The 15,788-nt window shown below is 39.5% G+C and overlaps 1 protein-coding gene and 1 long non-coding RNA gene across 2 annotated transcripts in view; both read right to left on the minus strand.

The window, feature by feature from the left end:
- Positions 979 to 15,788, minus strand: part of LOC109343432 — a 15,831-nt gene continuing 1,021 nt past the window's right edge. Inside the window, exons 2-3 of the long non-coding RNA XR_002107209.1 lie at positions 6,536 to 6,538; positions 979 to 1,060 (exon numbers count right to left, since the gene is read on the minus strand). This is a non-coding gene — a long non-coding RNA (uncharacterized LOC109343432). The remainder of the gene's footprint in view (positions 1,061 to 6,535; positions 6,539 to 15,788) is intronic.
- LOC109343431 (60S ribosomal protein L6-like) lies at positions 1,684 to 3,350 on the minus strand. The gene is made up of 4 exons (XM_019581705.1): positions 3,029 to 3,350; positions 2,656 to 2,762; positions 2,130 to 2,311; positions 1,684 to 2,036 (listed from the first exon to the last, which is right to left on the minus strand). Exons 1-4 carry the CDS (start codon positions 3,286 to 3,288, stop codon positions 1,881 to 1,883), a joined length of 705 nt encoding a protein of 234 aa, XP_019437250.1. The 5' UTR covers positions 3,289 to 3,350; the 3' UTR covers positions 1,684 to 1,880.

The following is a 15,788-nucleotide window of genomic DNA, read 5'->3' on the forward strand; positions in this document are numbered from 1 at the left end:
AATGAATGAATAAAAAGGGACAATCATGTGTTGGGAGTATTAAGTTGAAGTCCCATATTGTACTTAAGAGAATGATAGGAAGAGTTTATAAATGAAAATGACTCATGGAATCATTAATGTCTATTTGCGAGTCGAATTTTAGAAGAGGGTAAATGAAAAAATGAAGGCTTCGTAGTTATCTCAGAAGTGTATTTTATGACACTCAAGCCTTTTATTTTTATTTCTTCCCTTCTAAAACTCATGTCACAAACAAACCCTTATGGTTTTGGTTCACAAGATAATGTCTCATTTGTGAATCTTTATTCTTCTCAAGTTCAGTAACAAATGACTCTCTTATAACAAATGGGCCAACTAGTGATAACATAATAGATGTTTGGGTTAGACATGATGGTTTTGAGGAAGAGCAAATTGGTACCCATTTGGGGGAAATTTTGGGTATATTTTAGGGTGAAATTTAATAATGGATGAGGAGAATAGTGAAAAATTTAAAAGTGAAAAAATGACCATAGAACTATTACCATAGGATATGTTTATGAGTTAAATTTTGGAGGGAGAATGAAAGAAAATAGAGGCTTTAAAGTCATAAAATACATCAGTGAGATCACTTTAAAGTCTTTCATTTCTCTTTATTCCCCTCCAAAACTTAAACTCACAAACAAACCCTTAAGATTTTGATTCAATAACAACTGGACTACCCAATTGCAGATGAGTCCAACATCACGAACCACACTTGCTAGAAGACTCCTTCCTTCATTTTGTCTTGCAAATCTTCCAAAAACTAACTCAAAAACATACCCTTAAAAAAACTATTCATCAATATTCTCTCATATTAAATGAATTCATTGGTTATTCTTTTACATGTTCCTATGATGAAATTGAACAAACTAAATCATTGTGCATGTCATATAATTACATTATGGAATTATATTTTTTCCTGCATCTGTCAATACTCTAATACATTGGATCATTCTTTGGGAGTTTTGCTCGCCTTCTCACATTGTTTTAATACTGTTAGAGATGATCAAATCTCTTCTTTCTAGTGGTTGGATCGTTACACTTCCTAATGCTTAGAGTGGAGACAAAAAATTTACCTATGCATTTCCAAGAGATTCTCAATCACATCACATTAGCAATCTTAAAACCAAAAAAGGAGGTCCAAAATTAGGATTTGACAAGAGAGCAAGGCTCCTAAATTACAACAGAAACCTTCAATGATCATGGCCCTGGAATCACTGGTTAAAAACCACAGGAAGAGGCTTATAATGTGAGCCATCACATTCAGCTTTAAAAAAGACCCCAACAGGAGCACACCAAGAGATTAAGAGCCTCAAACTTAGTCGAACTCGACAGAAATCTTTATGGAAAAGTTATTACAACCCTTCCAAAAATGCCAATCTATCATAAATTAATGCGGTGTACAAGTGTAGTGATATTCATATCAGCCACAAAATAAACTTTATTTACTAAAACAGGAAAAATAGATAAATGACATTTTATATTCTTAAATCTACCCAAAACTAAAGTGCCTTATAAAAATGAATTTCATAGTATTCCATTTAATGTGATCATTAGAAACACATCTTAAGATTGTCTTAGATCAGGTTATTTTAATTTTATTACAGTCATGAACCATGTTAAGTGTTCAATTCTACGTTTGATTTGCTAACTGTTAAGCCTCAATCATAAAATCAATTAGATGATAAGAACAAAATTGAAGGAAAGGAAATCCCAGGAATAAGTTGTCTACAAATGACAGCATAAAAGTCACATTCTTCAGATATTACCAACAAGGGCAAAAAAAGAGTAAAACTATCAGTATCAGGTTCAAACTCAACAAAAAACACAATATATGGAAAAAAATTCTAACACTCTTTCTTCCTCTAGAAGAGGAGCTCATGAGGCTTCTGGCCTGACTTCAAGGAAAACCTAGCACCAAGGTAAGTCTTCAAGTCTGGAACACTCTGAATGGCTTGCAACAAAGCCGAATCCACTGTCTTCTGGTCATCTTTCTTCTCCTGAGGGAGCACATTTTTCTCCTACATTCGGGACAAGATAATCGAGATCAGCACAAACATGAGCAATTGGAGATTACGGGAAAATTAATGCACGAGAAAAATTGACTAACTAACCTCCTTCTCTGCCTCAAAGAACTCTCCTTCTCCCTTCTTGTTCTTTTTCTTGGCATCCTTTGTGAAGTACTTGTCATCAAATTTATCCACATTAACAGCAGAAACATCTACTTTGGTTGATGTGCCAATGACATAGGCCTGATTCACACGTCTCAAAGGAACTCCATTAATCTTGAAAGGACCTGAAGTGAGAATGAAACATTAAACATAGGTATGTCACAGATGATTGGAGTAGAGAAAATGAAGAGAACCATTTCTTTCATCAAGTGAAAGTGCTAATAAAACAGGTACTTCAGTTAAAGTACACCAAACCCGCACTCGCAAAAATAGACAAAAAAACACTTGCACGCACACAATAAGATACATGATTGAAAGATATTGATAACAAAAAATACCATGTATGAGTTGAAACAGCAGTATATAAATAACAATTAAAAAAAAACACATGAGCTAACATTTCCACACCAATATATTGAAACATAAAAAAATAGAGAGAAATTTAAAAACATTGGTGAATGAGTTTTACCAGTTACAAGAAGCAAGCCAGAAGGAAGCTGCTTGAGAAACACAACTCTCTTTCCCTTGAAATGACCAGCAAGAAGAATCAACACTGTCCCTGGTGTGATACTAGCCCTATAAAACAAAACAATTCAATCACATAAGCTATACCATAACAAAAAAATGAAATAATTGTTTTCAAAAATAAACTGAAACAAAAGGACCCAAAAACATACTGAAACGAAATTATATTTAATTACTGGCCATCAAACATTGCAAAAATGCATCATATATTAGTTCAGATCTAAACCCAATATATTAAAAACAAAAAACCTACACCTTAATTCACATTTCCAAAATCCTAAATATATATAAAATAAAATAAAATAATAGTAACTGACCTAAGCTTGGTGGGTTTAGGTTTGTGTTTGTTAAGACGTGGCTTCTTGACATCATCAGCAGGGTAGAACTTAGGTGCCTTCTCAGCAGGAGCTGCAGCCTTAGCCTTAGGCTCGTGACGGGGCAAAACGCCGCCGTTTTTAGCCTTGATTGCCCATAGACCTCTCTTATGGTACACTTTGGATCTTGAATATTTACCAATTCCCCTAATCAATTCAGGGTTTCTGCTAACCCTAGCTGTTCTTTGCTTTGGAGGAGCCATTGCAGTTCAAGTTCTTCCACCAAAAACCCTAATCTGTGCGAATGGAGGAGATGAAGCTCTAACTCTGATATATATTTTATAGGTCGGACCGGGTCTACTGAGTATACCGAATCAAGTTGAGGCCCATGTAATTGTTGCATTAGTTTTGGCCCAACATAATATTAAATCCGATTTGTGAAATAGTAACAAATATAATAGTGATCGATTCTTATTTTTTATAAGAAAAAAAATGTATGCATTAATATGAATTTTATACACAACTATTCTATTATCTATCATTAATATTTAATTATTATATTAATATTTAATTATTATTGACTTTTCAAAATAGAAATATATATAAATGATGAATAATATAATGATTATGTATATATTTTTACGCTAACAATATGTCAATATTACACTCATTTGTTATACATAAATTTATAATTTTAATCTCATTTCAGGTGTTACTGTAACTAAATATATACACATTAATGGTGAGTATTCTTTGCATCATCTTACTTTAACTTTGGAATCAATAACTATTAACAATATGAAATGAATAATGAGATAATATATTAATAGCAAATCTTCACATTATCCTATAGAGTCCATTTTCTCCTAATTGATTGTATTGTGCATTTTTTAATTCATTGATCATTCTTTTTTTTTTTGTTGAATGGATAAGAAAACAAAAGTTTTGTTTCTGAGTATGGTTTTAGAGGGAAAATGATGTATTTGGAAAGTTTTTCCTTGTTTATGAGTTGGATGAAGGAGATGAGAAGGTTTTGAGGTTTTTCAAACTCTTTAAAACTCTTCATGTGTCAATTTTTAAAGTTCCCCTAATTTAGATTTTTCTAAAAACAAAATGTCAAAATATCTAAACATTTTAAATAAAATTATATAATTATATATTATTTTCCATTTTTTATTATTAATTACATTTTTAAAGGAAAAATAAAATTATACAATCCACATGCTTATAAGTAAACGTCCAGGCATGATGATGAAGGTTCCTAGGAAGTTCTTTTCAAACAAAGTTCAGATTATAGTGTCTCAAATTAAATGATATGAAAGAAGAAATTATAATGGTTCAAAATATACTAGAAACAGAGAATTTTAAAGATTTCTCTAAAAGTAAAGAGATTTAAGAAGTCATACCATTCAAAAAAAAAATGTCAAAATTGCAATTGATTCAGGAACTAAGAGCAAAGCTGGCGCAATAAAGATAAATATAAGGACAATTTCACTAAAGATGTGAGCGTAACTAATAACTATTGTACGCCTACCAAGTCCTCAATAGTGAAATAGAAGAAAATTAGTACTAGTAGTTTAAGTAATCACATGATTAAGGACGAGAATATTTTCAGAGATTTTGATTAATATGTTATAGTTCAAGTTCAATTGGACAATGCTACTATAGTGGAGTCCAAAGGCAAGGGCACTATCATAATAGAAACATAGTACGGTATAAACTTATCAAAGATGATTTACTAGTTCTCAAGATTAAAGAAAATTTATTGTGTATTTGTCAATTAGCGGACAAAGGTGAGGTGAATCTGGCTTTTGCATTCTAATATTTGGCCACCTAAATACTCGAAATGAGATCATCTTGAGTAGTGGGCCATCCACTACTCAATTTATTTGGTGTTATCATGAATATTTTTTTACCATTTTTGAGGAATGAATTAATCTTTTTTGGGTGTGTGACTGTCTTTCTCAATAAACGTTACTTATAGAAATTGAACCATTGAACTTCTAGTCATTATGGAATCACCCACTACTAGATTGTGAGGGGGAGAGTAATTTACAAGTTTTAAAATTTATTCAATGCAAGAATAATAAATATATGGATCTTTAAAAAAATATAGTGTCATATGTTATTATCTATGCCCATATTGGAATGGAAAGAATCTACGGTCTAAACACTTTGGTCTTAAATCTACTATAATAAAACAATGAATAAATATTTATTTTAGTTCGTTATGCTTTTAGATCTCACTAGTTTGGTTCCTTAAAATTGGAAAAACCTAAAATAATTCCCAAAAGTTTCAAACGTATATGTGAGTCAAATTAATCATAATTAATTTATCCCATATTTGAAATTTGGTGGGTCATTTTAGATTTTCAATTTATGAGGGCTCAAATGAAAAACATCCGACCTAAAATGAATATTTTGCATACTGTTCTTTTATTCTGATATGATATGGTCGCGATTGGGTGCCCAAGTGAGTAACAGAAGTTAGGAGTCTTGATCGAAATGTTGTCTAGACCCGCCGAGGGAGGCACCTGAAAAGGTTCTCCAACGATCAAGTCAGTATGTGATTTATGAGAGAGAGTGAAAGTTAATAAGAGAGAAGTGAGAGTATGGAGTAATGAATACAAGTAGTAAATAAGAAAATGAGATATTAATGATACTTCTTGTGTGGGAACCTCGTATTTATAGATTTTAAAATGATTGACGTGACATCTAATCATTGGTTGGTTATAATTCAACAGGTATGGTAGGAGTATGGTAGGCATATATTAGGCGTATGCTGGGCATACTTCGACCTGTCCTTAACCATCCTACATGCCTATTACTGTCGATCTATCGGGGGACAGGTAGAACTTGCAGGTGTCGTTGTAGGTGGAATGTAAATAACACATTAATGGCGAGTCAGAGGCACATTAATGGTGAGTCAAAGACATTAATGACACTTGTAGTAAGCCCATCTTGAGCTTGGCCGGTAAATGAGGAATGCTTAGTATAGTTATGTAATCGGTACGAACATGGAATAACCCAAATTTAACCGGGATGGAAAAGTTGCCCCTAGTCTATCAGGGCGGTCAAAAGTGGGGTGGTCAAAAGTGGGGCGACTGGTAGACTTAGAGTGTTCTGGTTTATGATGCTTGGACCGATTGATTCTGGTCAACTCTTAATTTGGGTTGACTACATGAGTAGCTTCTAAGCGCATGGGTAGGTCATGATGTCAATCTGCCTTTGGTCGACACGTGAAGGGTTGGTAACCTTTCGTCTGGAGACTTGAGTGTTCAACCAACATGTCGGTTCGTTTCAGATCCCATGCTTTGGTTCTCGGGTCATTATTGGATTGCTTTCGAGTGATTTTGAACGGATGGATGTGTCTTCGGGTTGGGCCTCGAGGACGGCCCATGTCCAACCCATTTCCTATAAATAGAGGTAATTCCCCTTCATCCTTTGTCACTTTTCTTCTTCGTCAATTCCTCTTGTCGAGCTTGTATTGCTTCTTGAGTTTGGACGAACAAACTCTTACTTCTTCCAGAACCTTCATCATTCAATACCCATTAATTTTCCATTCTTTTTTAATTTAATCATTTTTGTGCTTACTATGACTGGTGACGGGTCTAGCTCCGACGAGGTGGAGGTCTTATCCAAGCCTCCACCCATCATTACTACGTCGATCACATGTCACCATAGGCGAGCTCGACTCGCCTCTTCCCTAGGTAGTAGTCGGTTTGCATGGATGCGACCACGACAACTCTCATTGTCAGCCCTATTGCGCAGTCTAAGGGAGAAAAGGGTCAGGAATAAAGTTGTTATGTTGGACCGGGCAACTTTTTACAAAAAGTGGCGTCTGGTCTTGGATGTTATGTCCAGCTCGGAATCTGACGCATCTTCTAGTGACAGGTTGTACACGGGGAGGAATTTTGCCGATCATGCCGACCAATTCATCATCCCAGAAGAGATGGTGGGTCCCAACTCCAACTACTAGTGGGTCCTTCTTCGTCCTAGATAAGCGTCCAAGCGTGGATGTGTTAACCCGCTCAGAAAACGACATCCTATGGTATGGCCCAATCGACTAACAACGAGTCTGTCAAGATATTCTTGTGGAGAACAAAAATCGGTGGAGTTTCTACACGTACGAGTATGTATCCCATCGGGGTGAGGATCCCCTTCGAAGAATGGTATGTTGAGGTGTTGCGACATCTCTAGGTGGCTCCTTCTCAGCTCCACCCGAATTCTTGGGGTTTCTGGTCCTTCAAGATATTTTGCAAGGTCATGGAGTGGCCATGCACACTCTATCTCTTCTTCTGCATGTTCCGAGTGGGTCATAATACCAACAAAGACGAAAATAATGAAGGTCGACGAGGATGGTTGTCGCTGCAATCTCGGAACAGTTGTGCCCTTTTCCAACCGTTTGAAGGGTGCGTGAAGAACTAGAAAAACACATTCTTCCGGGTGGAAGCTCGAGGTACCAGACATACCTGGGCATATGGTCCTGATGGTCTGCCTCGTTTTGCATTTTCCTAGAATGGGGGAATCCATCAAAAATTTGCCAAGTCCTTCAACTTCACCTACGATCAGCTGGATGCCTGAGAACGGGGGGTGGCAGATGAAATGCTGTGTTGGATAGAAGATGACAGGGCCATCAAATGTTACAAGTTGGTCAAAAGTGACCAAGTATTTGAGGATGCGGTTGGTGAGTATCCGGTTATAGGAGCCCTATTCTCCCTTTTTGTGATTGGTAAATATAACGTCTGACTTATATATGCTTGTCCTTTTTTCACCAACTGCTATGGATGACCAGGCTGATCGGTCAATCCTTCTAAGGAGAGCCGCCTTGAAATGGAAGGATGCTGATATCACCAAGATGGCAAGGTTTGACTCACCAGCCCACTCTAAACCTCCTTTTGGGGAAGGTGGTCCATATATCGAGTTAGAGGATGTTCTTCCTATCCGCTCTGAACCTCTGGTCACCACCATCCTTAATCCTGTAGCAGCTCGCCCGATTGGTTTAACCAGTGAGGATGTTGTGCCTGCTAGGACCCTCGTTGCCCTTTTAGAGGAGCCGACAAAGAGAAGGGCGCCTAGTAGAAGCAAAGGGAAAACTTCTTTCGCCAAGTCGTCCTACCTTTACAAGATCCCAAGGGCAGTTGAGGTAGGGTTGCTCTACTCGGGAGTTGTTGAGACCATGGAGTACATACATGTGGTGGAGCTGCTGAGGTAAGCCCGAGAAGCCGGGGTTTTGACTCCCTCTGTGGCTAAGTACTTCGAAGGCGATGGGGTATTAGCCACCCGAGTCGGGGAGGAGGCTCTGGCCAAACTTCAGGTGCAACATTCAGCCGAATTGCACAATTTGGCAGCCGGAGAGCCTGGAGGGGCAAAATTTGGTAGTCGACAAGTAGCTGTCTACGATGTCGCTCCCACTCATAGATGCTCGAGAGGCAGCGTTGCCGGCTCAAGAGAATATGGGGTCGCCTAAAGGGAGCTAGGTGCCTTGGATGACCGTCTGGGGCGAGCCGACGAGGAGAATCGTCAACTTGGGAACAAGTAAAAGTTGTCGGAGGAGCAGGAAGAATCGACCAGGGTTGTTATTGCCCGACTGACCAATGAATTGGCCCAAATGTAGGCGTCTTATTTAAGTCTAGAGATCGAAGCTGTCGCAACGGCTAATGCTGGGTGGGACAATGCCTTTGCCCAGGTCCTCTTAGTTCTCCTAGAGGCTGACTGGTCTTGGACAAGGATAGATGTCTGGGTTATTCCTGAGAGAGTGCTTGTGATGTGAGCCCGAATGAGCCTAAGGAGGATGATGAGAAATTAAGAAGCAAAGGTGGGCCCATGACAAGGGCAAGGTCCAAACGTGGACACAATGCACTTTCAAGGCAACAAGGGAATTCCCCTAAGCTCAAACCAAGGGAGTCACCTCTTTTATTACACCACTTTACAAGTTGGCCAATGTGGGGGCATAAGCCCCACCCTTTTAATAAGGCATGGCCATGTTTTTAAAACATGGCTAGGACACATTTATTATGTCCTTAAGTTGTTCCTTTAAAGCATTTATGTTGTCCTAAAATGTTTTCATTCAGAATTTAATTTGTCTTGTGTTTTTAAATTTCAGAATAAATGAATTCCTTGAATAGCATTCAATGTGGTCAAGATGACTTGGATAATTTCGTGCAAGCATTCATCAAGCTTGAAGGTGCCGTCCAACTTAATTGTGCCGTCCAAACTTTAAATTCAATTGCCACCCATAATAAAGCCTTCACAAAGAATTAAGTTGCCGCCCACATTCATTCCAAGTGATTCGTGCAATCAACATGGAATCATGAAGAATTAATTAAGTTGCCGCCCACATTCATACCAAGTATTCGTGCAAGGCATTTAAACATGGCAAAGTGGTCGTCCAATGGGTTAATACATTCATGAATCAACCAAATATTCGTGCAAGGCATTTAACATTGAAAGGTGGCCGTCCAAAGGGAGTTAATGCATTCATGAATCAACCAAATATTCGTGCAAGGCATTTAACATTGAAAGGTGGCCGTCCAAAGGGAATTAATGCATTCATGAATCAACCAAGTGAGAATTCGTGCAAGGCATTTAACATACACATTGATCATGGAAGCAATTACTTCATGGAAGACTCAAGTGGCCGAATTATCATCAAAGACAATGATTCCAAGACTTAGAAATTAAGGCTTTGTCATGGAAATTCAAAATATCATTTATGTGTAATTTGAAATACTTAGAATTTCGGTTGGAACTAATTGGCTAACCATGAAATGGCCTATAAGTGTAATACTCATGTATTGAATAAACTAACTTTGATTTCGTGTGAAAATAGAATGGCTTGTTCCTTCTTGAGTGAGAGTTCTTCTCCAAACTTCTTGGCTGAACCAAGATTACATATTCTTATCAAGAACCACGTTCTTGTGGCGAATAGCACCCGGCTTATCAACATCCTTGTTGTGACGCCTTCACCTTCATACCTTTAACCACCTTCTTTTATATTATAATTCCTTACTGCCTAAACACATTCATCAAATAGTCACATTCGTCACCTGACGAGGATGACAGCCTAGTGAAGCTTCATGTTCTGACCAAGGGTGGTGGGGGTCTTAGTTTAATTTTTGGGTTTTAATCTTTTTGATGTAATTGGTCAGATTATATACAACCCTTTTTTATGTATGAAATAGTCACTTTCATTTTCACTTTCCAATTTGTTTGCTTTACTTTGAGCATTCTAATATGATTTCGTAGCCTTTAAATAATCGGAAGTTGTCAACCGATACAGTCTCAATAATGTTAAATCAAATAATGTTGAAGTCACCCTTAATCAGATTAAACTGATTGGTCTGAATAACCTTTAAATAATCAGAAGTTGCTAACCAACATAGTCCCAATAATGTTAAATCAAATAATGTTGAAGTCACCCCTAACCAGATTAAACTGACTAGTCTGAATAACCTTGATGTAATTCGTCTCCTCATTAGATTGGTTAAGACGACCATTGACTAAATAAAGTTGAAGTAGCCCTTAAATAAATTACAGAAAAAAGGCTTTGAATCTTTCTTAAGTAATCATCGCGTAGGTTGACCAAATGACTTAATCGACCTTTCTTGATTGGTTTGCCGCAACTAATTAAGCTAGTTACTTTTTGGGTAACTTGGTTGAAGATCTTTGTTGATGGGGGACCAAGGGGACCTGGTCCGTGCCTGGATTCTATTTGTTGGTTGTCGTTAAAGGGGGACAAATACATGCCTTGAAGGGCTTTAGTTGATGGGAGACTAATGGGACTTAGTCTACGCTTGGGTTTCACATGTTGGTCATCGTCAAAGGGGGGTGTATCCATGCCTTGATGGGCTTTAGTTGATGGGAGACCAATGGGACTTGGTTCGCGCTTGGGTTTCACATGTTGGTCGTCGTCAAAGGGGGACAGATCCACGCCTTGAAGGGCTTTAGTTGATGGGAGACCAAGGGTACTTGGTTGGCGTTTGGATTTCACATGTTGGCCATCATCAAATGGGGCAGATCCACACCTTGAGGGGCTTTAGTTGATGGGAGACCAAGGGGACTCGATATGCGATTGGGTTTCACATGTTGGCCCCGTCAAATGGGGCAGATGCACGCCCTAAGGGGCTTTAGTTGATGGGAGACCATGGGGACTTAGTCCGTGCTTTGGTTTTATAAGATATTGTTCGCCACTCTAGGGCTTGCTAGGAAACATTTGAACAATAACTCATTAACATATAAGTTGTACTAGGTTACATGGGTTGTCTGGTCGCCAAAGGGACCGACATACATAATTTTAACATTTTTTAAGCAAAAAACTGTCGCATGTTCATTGCGTTCCAAGTGCGGTTAATCTCCACTCCTGACAAGTCTTCCAGTTTGTAGGCCCATTTACTGACTTTGTCTGTTACCAGGTAAGGTTCTTCCAAGTTTGGTGTTAGCATCACTATGGCTCGACCGATGTCTACTCTTCAAAGGACCAGACTGATAGTCTCAAAGTCTCTAGGGACTACAGAAGTGTTGTATCTATCGGCGATTCGTCTTTTGATGGAGTTTTCTCTTATTAGAGCTTGGTAGTAGAGTGAGGAGTTGTATGATAGGCCCAAAGGACGTGATACACCTATTCAGGCTAGGTTCCTTTTGCCTCCTCTAACCTCTTCTTTATTCCTCTTAGGACGACCTTATTAGCAGCCTTTGCCTACCCATTAGTCTAAGGGTGTTCAACTGAATTAAAATGTTGCTTGATGTGCAGACCTGACAACAACTCTCTGAACCTCCGATCTGAAAATTGTGTTCCATTATATGTGACAATTGTGGTCGGAACTCCGAATTGAGTGATAATGTTTCTTTACGTAAATTTCCGGATGTTGGCTGAGGTGATGATGGATAAGGCTTTCACTTCGATCCATTTAGTGAAATAGTCCACCGCCACTATCAGGAACTTGAGTTGCCTGGATGCCAGTGGGAAGGGTTATAGAATATCCACACCCCATCTACAAAAAGGCTAAGAAGTTATGGCAGTCGTCAAATCTTCAGGTGGGGCTTTTTGAAGGTCGGCAAACAACTGGCAGGGTACACACTTCTTGGTTAGCTTGGAAGTATCCTTATGTATGGTTGACCACTAATATCTTGCCTGGAGAACTTTATTGGCTAGAGACGTTGCGCCAATATGGTGGCCACAACTGCCTTCATGGATTTCTTGGAGGACGTATTGTGCCCTATCGGGGCCGAGGCATTTAAGCATTGGAGCTGAAAAGCCTTGACGATACAATCAGCCTTACATTATCGTCAACCATGAACTGTGCCGCATGAATCTTTGTTTTTCTTTTTGGTCAGCAGGAAGGTCACCATGTAATAAGCATCTAATGATGGGACTCGTCTAGTCGTTTGGGATAGATACATGTTCAACTGCCATGACACTGGGCCTAAGAATTGTCCCCTAAACCACAAACCTATTATTGCCCGGACTTTTTGTACTAGCAGCTTGGATAGGATGTCTGCCCATACATTCTGCTCTCTCAAGACATGTTGGATGGAGGCTTCTTCAAATTTAGCCATCAACTCTTTAACCTATGCCAAGTATTTGCCTAATAGTGTGTCTTTCGTTTGGTAGGTTTTGGTTATCTACGAGACGACTAATTGGGAATCGCTACAGATAGCTACGTTTTCTGCACCAACCTCTCTAGCTAATTGCAAATCGGCTATGCATGCATAATATTTGGCTTGGTTGTTTGATGTGTAAAAGGTGAAGGTTAATGAGAGCTCAATAGGCCCTGACCATTATCCAATAAAATTCCAGTCCAACTTCCTCGGGGATTGAACGACATGTCCACATAAATTGTCCATGTTTGACCAGAATTGTCCGGTTGGGCAGTCAGTTTGGCGATGAAATCTGATAAGACCTGACTCTTCATGGTTGTCCTGGGTTCGTATACAATGTCAAAATGTGAGAGTTCAACGGACCAGGAGATCATCTGTACGGCCAGTTCCGGTTTATGCAAGATTTGTCGAATGGGTTGATTTGTTCTCACTACCATAGGGTGAGTTTGAAAGTATTACCGTAGTTGTCTTGCTGATACTAAGAGGGTGTATGCAACCTTCTTTAACTTTTGATATATGAGCTCGAGACCTTTCAAAGCTTTTCTTGTGAAGGAAACAAAATTTTGTCCTTCTTCATTTTCTCTGACTAGGGCAGTTGCCACGACTTCATCAGTTACTGTCAGGTAGACATATAGTGTCTCTGCAAGTTCTGCCTTGGAGAGCACTAGGGGAGTGACCATATATTGTTTGAAAATCTGGAAAGCCTTCTCACCGTCATTCGACTAGTCAAATGTTTTGCTTTTCTTGAGCAGCTAAAAAAGTGGAATAGAATGTTTGGTAGATGTTGGGAGAAATCTAGATAATTCTGCCAATCGCCCATTCAATAGTTAAACCTCTTTGACCGAGCGAGGGCTTCACATATCTATAACAACTTGACATTTCGCCTGATTTGCTTCTATACCTCGGCATGTTAGAAAGAACCCAAGAAACTTTTCGGCCTCAACCCCAAAGGTACATTTTTCCGGGTTGAGGCGCATGTTGATTTTACGTAATCGCTTGAAGATGACTTCCAAAATAGAGTTGCGATCTTCTATAAGTAGACATTGGGGCATGCTTTGTTTAGATCTGTGTAGTGTACACACATTCGTCATTTCTCTAATGGTTTCTTGACCAGTACCACATTTGACAGTCAAGTGGTATAAGTAATTTCCCGGATAAAACCGACTTCCAACAGTTTGGAGATTTTCCGAGTAACCGTGGTTGTTTTATCGATGCTCATTTTCCTTTTCTTTTAGGCTATTGGCTTTGCCCTAGGATGTGTAGTTAATCGGTGGAAAATGATTGAGGGGTCAATCCCTAGCATATCTGCAGCTGACCAAGCAAAAAGGTCTTTGTTGGCCTCCAAACATTTAATCAACCCCGACCTTTGAGCTTCGACGATGGTGTTGCCAATGTATACCATATTGTCATTTGTTGGCCCAAGTTGCAGAGAAGCTTTTTCGCCCTCTGGCTGAGGTCGGAACTCACCTTCACATATCATGACGTCTAACTCAACCAAGTGTGCACTTCTTTATCTTTTCATCGGGGGTGTCTTTCTCTTTGATGTTTGACTTGGTGTGGAGACCACTGCCTCAAGACAGTTTAATGTTGGCCGACCTAGAATAGCACTATAGGTAGAATTACAATCAATAACCAAAAACTTCGCCTGTATTGTCTAAGTTAGGGGCTAGTCCCCAATGGTGAGTCAGATGTCCACATACTCGCAAGGGGTGATTCATTTTTCGGTGAAGCCGACCAACTGGCCATCATAGGAAAATAAGTCTCTATCCTTTAGTTCCATTTTGACGAACAAGTCTTGGAACATAATAACTGTCGAACTATCTTGATCGACGAAAAGTCTTACGACCTTCTTGTTATTCATCCTGGCGATGATGACGAGAAGATCGTCATGACCGCAGATGACACCTTCATAATCACGATCATCGAAGTAGATCGGGGGTGCTACCCTGTTTTCATATTGCTGGTGAGGATTCCGGATAATTGCCTGCATAACTTCCCGGACATATCTTTTCTGAGCTGCTTTGGAAGTGCCTCATACATCAAATCCTCCTAATATGGTATTAATGTTCACTAGACTCCTCTGCCTCCGGTTACTAGGGCGATACATGTCTCCCTGATCCCTGTTCGGAGGATGCCCATGTTGAGTTTTTGGAGGAGAGCATCTCCTAGAGGGACTAGGTCGACATGATGGTGGGATCGTCCCTGTCGGGCTTCCCGGGCATTAAAATGTTGCGATTGATCGACCTGAATTATGTCCTCAATAATGTCCCGCATTTGGGTGCACTCTTCTGTAACATGCCCAAAAATAGTGTCGAAGTCGTAGTATTTAGATCGGTCCTAGGTCCCTAGCTTTCTCCCCGGATTGGGCTTAGGGAACTGGACCAGATGAATGGTCATGACTTCTTGTAGTATTCTAGAGGGACTGACATTAAGGGGAGTGTAGGTGAAATATTTTGATTTTTTGGGTGGTCGGGGTGGGTTATCTCGGGGATGTTCATGAAGTTTTGGCCGTTTGGTTTCCCGTGAGAGGAGTTGGTATTCTCTATGGTCGGAAGATGGGCGAGTTGGCTGAGTTTCTTCCAGATTGATAAACTATTGAGCTTTCGACCGGAGGTCTTCCATGGTAAGGTTGAATATTTGGCAAATTCTTGTCTGAAGAGGTCATCTTGCAACCCTGTAACCAATATGTGCATCGCCACCTCTGGACTTAAGGTGCGGACATTCCTAGCCTCCAAGTTGAACCTGTCCAAGTATGCATAGAGAGGCTCATGTTATCCTTGTCGAATACCAGACAGGGTATAGGAAGATCTTGGTTGTTCCTTGCTTGCCATAAAGTGGATGTTGAATCCGTTGGTGAATATTGCCCACTAATCAATGCTATTTGGTGCCAACTACATATACCACTACAAGGCAGCGCATTTCAGGATGAGAGGAAGGCTCAGTACATGATGGGTTCAGTCATCCCATGAAAAAACATAGAGGCCTAAAATGCATCTAGGTGGTCTTGCGGATTAGTGGTGCCATCATATTGGTCGATGTTGTTTGGGCGAGTTAAGTGCTTAGGCAATTGTGAGGACATGATTGCTTCATTGAAGGGGTGTCTTGCTTGTGGGAGCTATAGTCTAAGGCGTGGGTTGTATGGGTGGTTTTTGTGTTGGGGGGG

This window comes from Lupinus angustifolius, chromosome LG03, assembly GCF_001865875.1.
Source record: "Lupinus angustifolius cultivar Tanjil chromosome LG03, LupAngTanjil_v1.0, whole genome shotgun sequence".
NCBI classification, from domain to species: domain Eukaryota; kingdom Viridiplantae; phylum Streptophyta; class Magnoliopsida; order Fabales; family Fabaceae; genus Lupinus; species Lupinus angustifolius.

Bases quoted from the DNA above. Each gene is read 5' to 3' on its own strand.
- LOC109343431 (XM_019581705.1), bottom strand. From the start codon at position 3,288: ATGGCTCCTCCAAAGCAAAGAACAGCTAGGGTTAGCAGAAACCCTGAA. The intron at 2,312-2,655 runs GTAAAACTCATT...TTCTCACTTCAG, and splicing joins TGGCTTGCTTCTTGTAACTG to GTCCTTTCAAGATTAATGGA. The intron at 2,037-2,129 runs GTTAGTTAGTCA...TCCCGAATGTAG, and splicing joins TCTTTGAGGCAGAGAAGGAG to GAGAAAAATGTGCTCCCTCA.